This window comes from Helobdella robusta (assembly GCF_000326865.2).
Source record: "Helobdella robusta unplaced genomic scaffold HELROscaffold_3, whole genome shotgun sequence".
Classification (NCBI taxonomy): domain Eukaryota; kingdom Metazoa; phylum Annelida; class Clitellata; order Rhynchobdellida; family Glossiphoniidae; genus Helobdella; species Helobdella robusta.
In genome coordinates, this window is record NW_008704501.1 from 154,414 (window position 1) to 160,441 (window position 6,028).

A 6,028-nucleotide genomic window follows, 5' to 3' on the forward strand; every position below is an offset into this window, starting at 1 on the left:
TGTATATATATATATATATATATATATATATATATATATATATATATATATATATATATATATATATATATATATATATATATATATATATATATATATATATATATATATATATATATATATATATATATATATATATATATATATATATATATATATATATATATATATATATATATATATATACACAGTTATTAAGAAATATCACCGCATTATCCACATAATTGAGTTTGTAAATAAGTTTTTCAATTCTTCGAACAATTATTTTATTAATATTATTCAATTTATTCAAATTAACAATAAACTTTTTAATTATTTTAGACTGCATTTTTCATATATACATTTACATAAAAGCTTTTTTCGGTAACCTTTACCATCATCAGTGTAATAGAGTTTGTGATATTGTTATATGTAGTTGATCTGGTATTTTTAACATTGTTTCTTTATGTGAGTAATTTTTTGGTTGAATCCATTAGATAATTTTTATTGCACCGTAAATAAATTTCCAAAATAAATATACCCTAGACTACAAATCTTATGAGATACATCAACAGTTTTAGAATCAGGTAAGATAATAGAAGGAATAGTATTAGTACGTTTAAATTTATTAAAACAAATTAATTCAAATTTAGAAGGATTAAGTTTAAGACCCATAGAGTTAGACCAAGCGATAATTGAAGAAAGACATAGAGATAGATAATAAAGAACACTAATGAGACTAGATGGAAGAAAAGAAGTTTAAATATAAGAATCATCAGTATATAGCTGACTAGTGAAAGAAAAATTATTGATACGAGTTAGTTCAGAAGTATAAAGTATAAATAGAAGAGGGCCAAGGATAGAACTTTGAGGTATCCCAAAAGTAAGAGTAGAGAATTTAGAAGTAGAAGTATTAAAAAAACAGAAGAAAAACGATTAGAAAGATAAAAAGAAAACCAAGATAGACATCAGCAATATTAAAAGATTGATCTAGCAGCTTCAAGAAAATAGTATGATCAACAGTATGAAAAGCAGATGAAAAGTCAAGAGCAAGAATGAGAGTAAGAGTAAGATTACTATTATCACTAGAGAGAAGGATATCATTATGCATTTTGAGTAAAGAAGTTTCAGGTTAGCAAGTCTGAAACCAGATTGTAAGATAGGTAGCAAAGAGTTAGAGTTTAAATAAAATGATAATTGATTATAAACTACTTTATCTATTATTTTAGAGATGAAAGTAATATTAGTAACAGGTCTATAATTAGATAAAGAGGAAGGATATAAAGATGAGCTTTTAAGAATAGAAATAACAACAGAATTCTGATAAGAAGTAGAAAATTTAGATGTGGAAAAAGATAAATTAACTAATTTGAGAATTATAGGTAAAATATTAAAGAAAATCTTTTAAGATCCGGAGAACAAGTTGTAGATGATATAGAATTAATAATTTTAGTAAGTCCTAGAAGATTTATAGGAGTAAATATATAAAAAGATTCAGTAGTAAGTTTAGTAAAGTTATGAGTAGAATGAGAATTAGATGTTCTTAAAGAATTAATTTTATTTACAATAAAGTCATGATACTGTTGAACCGAAAAAGATAAATGAAGAAGAAGTTTAGATAGAAAAGTCCACCTATTTTTAGTAGTTGAAACAGATATTATAATGTTTCAATAAAAAGTTGAGTATTTAGATAGAGAATAGTAAATATTTATAATTAATTAAAAAAATCAATCAATCATCGTTTAGCGTTCAGAGACCCAGTTTTCTCGAGGTAGGACGTTGTTTTCTTTGCCATCAATTTTTTGCACCAAATTAAACGATCTGTTTTATCTATTTCATTTAAATTTAAAGCTTTCATGTCTTGCTCAATTGTTTGCGACCAGGATTTCTTTGGACGACCTTTGGGACGTGTACCAGGTACTTCAACATCTGCAAGAAAAGTTATGGCACTGTTTCCACTTCGTTTGACATGACCAAACCACCGCAGACGGTGTTGCCAGCATTCGTCCTTTATATTATCTAAACCAGCACGACACAGGATTTTGGTAGATTTGATGTGGTTCCTCAGACTAATTCGTTGCATCCATCGGAGCATTTTCATATCGGTTCGGTGAAGTTGATGTTCCAGTTTGGTTGTCATTCGCCATGTTTCTGCATCATATAACAACACCGGACGTATCACAGATTTATAAAGTCTTGATCGTAGTGGTAGTGGGATGTCACGCCGCATCAATATTTTATTTATTTTTTATTTTTATTGACAAAACTGCCCAGAGGGCCATAATAACCATTCATCTAGATAGAAATAATAAAAATAACCAAGTTCTATAAAATGTACGTCGAAACAGAAAAAAAGTAAATTAGAAAAATCATAGTTGACATTGATAACACATCTTCGTGAAATAGTACAATAAAAAAACGAATATTATACATACACAGTACACACATATACAGAATAGTACATACATATATATGTTATAGCAAGTATATATATACACAAACAAATATATACATATATATATATATATATATATATATATTAATTAATTATTCTTTCACCAGCATATACATTTTTTCATTTAATCATTGTTTATTTATTGACAAAACTGTCCAGAGGGCCATATTAACCACTTATCTAGACAGAAATAATAAAAATAACCAAGTTCTATAAAATGTCCGTCGAAACAGAAAAAAGTAAATTAGAAAAATCATAGTTGACATTGATAACACATCCTCGTGAAATAGTACAATAAAAAAATGAATATTATCCGGGAAAAAAAGGAAAACTTAATATTGATAGTTATTTAATAGTTAGAAATTTATTTGAATCGAGAGATCGCAACCGATTTTTGAAGAGAGCATATGAGGTTGAAGAAACGACATCTGCCGGCAACGTATTCCTTATTCAAATGATTCGGTTGCAGTAGAAATATTTGGTTGAGTTGTCACTAATGTTGAAATCACGCAATTTGCTTTGATGTCCTCGAGTTGATAAGTACAGTGATGAGTACAGTGATATAGAAGCAAGGAGATGTCATTTATTCTAGGCTGCACGTATGCGTGCTCGAACGGCAGCTTCAGCTGTTCCAGTACAATCCAGAACATCCCTTAGATATTGAAACGATGTGACTTTCGATACCTTAATGGCTTCAAAAACATTACTATTTCGAATTTGTTGTTGTGGATTGATGCAAGCAGGACAAACAAAATTGGACACTTTAGATAAATTACCAATTATTTTTGAACAACGTTTGTGACACCACTGGTTACATTGCTGAAACTTGATTGAATTGTTACCTACATCAGCTTTACAAACTGAACAGGGCCATCGTCTAATAGTTGTGGATTGAATTGGTTCACCAGTGTTCATTGCTTTGATTTTGCTGATGTTGACTTTGAATCCATGATCGGCCAGTCTGGTGTTCCAATCTTCAAACATCTGTGCTGCATTCTGCTCAGACGTGGCTGTTAAAACAATATCATCAGCATATATTAGATTCCAAATGTCACCAGTGCGTATCGGCTTTGTGATTTCTTCCATCACAGTTATAAATAACAGTGGACTGAGAATCGAGCCTTGTGAACTCCAACGCCGATGTCAAATGCATCTGTGTTTCCAACCGTTGTGCTGACAAGAGTCTTAGTATTCGTATACATTTCCATCACAAGTCGAACAAGATATTCTGGGATGAGTTATCGACGTAGACTCCATCTGATTGCTTCACGGGGAACTTAAATCTTTTTCAAGGTCAACAAAAATGTGTGATAGTTGTTGATGCTTTGCGAGGTACTTTTCTTGCAATTGCCCAAAGATATGAATTACATCAATTGTTGATTTCCACGCTAGGAAACCAAATTGATAATTTCCGATTGCGATGCACGACGTTAATCTTCCTTCAATGATTTTCTCGACAATTTTCAGGGAGTGTTCTAACACATAACCACATACCACATTTAACCACATACCATATTATATTATAACTTATCAAATTTAAATTGATCTTTCATTGTTTTATTGAACAATTCAATGGATCACCTTTGCCTTTGTATAGCGGAACTGTCATGCTATAGTTACATTCAGTCGGCATGGAGCAATTTCTCCACACTTTACGGCAAAGTCGTAGTAACGTTTGGATACCTACAGTACCAGATGCTTTGATAATGTCATTTGTGAATCCAGAGGGTCCTGCTGCCTTTCCATCCTTCATAGCTTTCAGAGCTTCTGTAAGCTCCACTACAGCGATGTCTGAAATTGGAACTTCGATGGGTGGAGCGTCAAAGTTGACATTGATGGGATTTGTTTCATTCAATAAACGGTTGAAATATTCTTTCCACTGTAGCTTAATCCCATCTTGTTTAAGAACTATCTCATTTTTGTTGTTTTTGATACATGAGGCACCAACTATGTCTTTTTTCGTACGCTTTGCTTGTTTTGCTATACGATACAGAGACTTCATTTGTTCACCTTTGCTTTTATTGAGCCACTCTCTGCATTGATTTGTCCGAGCAAGTGCCACTTGACGTCTTGCTTAGTTGTTTTTCTCACGAAAAATTTTGTGGTCATCAACAGACATTGATTTTTGCCATTGTTTGTATGCAGCTTCTTTTTAGCTATTGCATTTTGTACACTGTCATTCCATCACCACGTGTCCCGTTCATGCTGGCGTTTTGTACCAGTTTTCCCACAAACTGTAGTTGCAGCGTTTATCAAAACGGTTTTGTATGTACTCCAATCTGTACCTACTGGATTGCGATTGGTAGTTTAACTGTGTGGCGACAATCTGTTGAAATTTTTCTCGATGAATATTGCTTTTCAGCTTCCACGTTTTGATTGAGGCATTTGTTTAGACTTATGTTTTGACAATTTGACAACCAGGTCTGCCACAAGGAGTCTCAGTTGGACAACACATGATTCGCCAGGTATAACTTTGACATTTTTGAATAGCTTTCGGTGCTCTTGCTTGACAGCGAAGAAATCAATTTGCGTGGCTGATGGTCCACTTTTGTATATTGTGAGACGTTCCAACCTCTTTTTAAAATATGTGTTCAGTAAACAAAACCCGTGACTTTCAGCAAACTCAAGGATGCGGTTGCCATCTTTATTCCGTTCTCCATAGTCAAAACCGTCATGCACGTTGTCAAAACCATCTGTTTTCTCTCCAACGTGGCCATTGAGATCGCTTCTAATCAGGATTGTTTCAGATTTTGGTATTGTTGAGATGGCGCCAAGAAGTCATTTTTCATCTCTTCTGATTCGCCTGTCTGTGGTGCGTATGCAGAAAAATAGTCATTGTTTGCTTTTCTAGGTGAATCTTGATCCACATGAGACGTGAGTTAATCCTTTTAATATCCAGTACTTTTTCGGCTAGCGGTTCTCTGACAAAAATTCCAACAGCATTTTTGGTCGTCTTTTGACTATTCCAGAATAGTTTATAATTTTCTTTTTCTGTATTTCTGTATATATGACACACACCATTAGATTTCCATCGGGTCTCCTGAAGGCAGCAGATGTCAATCCTTTTACGCTTGAGCATTTCTGCGATTTCCATGCTGCGGCCAGTCAGTGATCCAACATTGAGCGTTCCTAGTCCAAGTACCATAAAGGGGCCATTCTGAATTTTTCAGCAACATTCCTCCGCTATTGCATACTTCCCAGGAATTCTTAGCACCCCTTGACCACTTAAGGACATGGAGCCGTTATTTTTTGTGATAACATGAAATAAATTTTGCGGAAACTTTTTACATCCGGACACCCATCCTTACGACATCCACCAGTTATAAGCGGTGTGCCAAGCCTTTTGCTCAAAAGCACGCAAGGCAGCGTGGATGCAGTTTTATGTCATGCCCAGGACTAAATTAATTAATGTAGATATATATAATTAATTAATTCAAATTCATAGACAGAGTAAAGAGAGTTAGATGGGTTTAAAACTTTACTTAAAGATTAGATTGTCGAATCAGAAAAACCAAAGTAGAGCGAGTTATAATTATCAATCCTATATAAAAAAAGTAATGAAGATACAAAAATAGAAGAAGAATAGAGGAGATT

The 6,028-nt window shown here is 32.9% G+C and overlaps 1 protein-coding gene across 1 annotated transcript in view; it reads right to left on the reverse strand.

The window, feature by feature from the left end:
* Window positions 1-2,798: 2,798 nt before the first annotated feature.
* HELRODRAFT_160940 (hypothetical protein) overlaps window positions 2,799-6,028 on the reverse strand; it is a gene marked incomplete at both ends in the record, with an annotated part of 5,210 nt that continues 1,980 nt past the window's right edge. Inside the window, 3 exons of the mRNA XM_009020938.1 lie at window positions 2,799-2,879; window positions 4,886-5,162; window positions 5,302-5,591. Of these exons, the coding sequence (XP_009019186.1) occupies window positions 2,799-2,879; window positions 4,886-5,162; window positions 5,302-5,591 (648 nt within the window). The remainder of the gene's footprint in view (window positions 2,880-4,885; window positions 5,163-5,301; window positions 5,592-6,028) is intronic.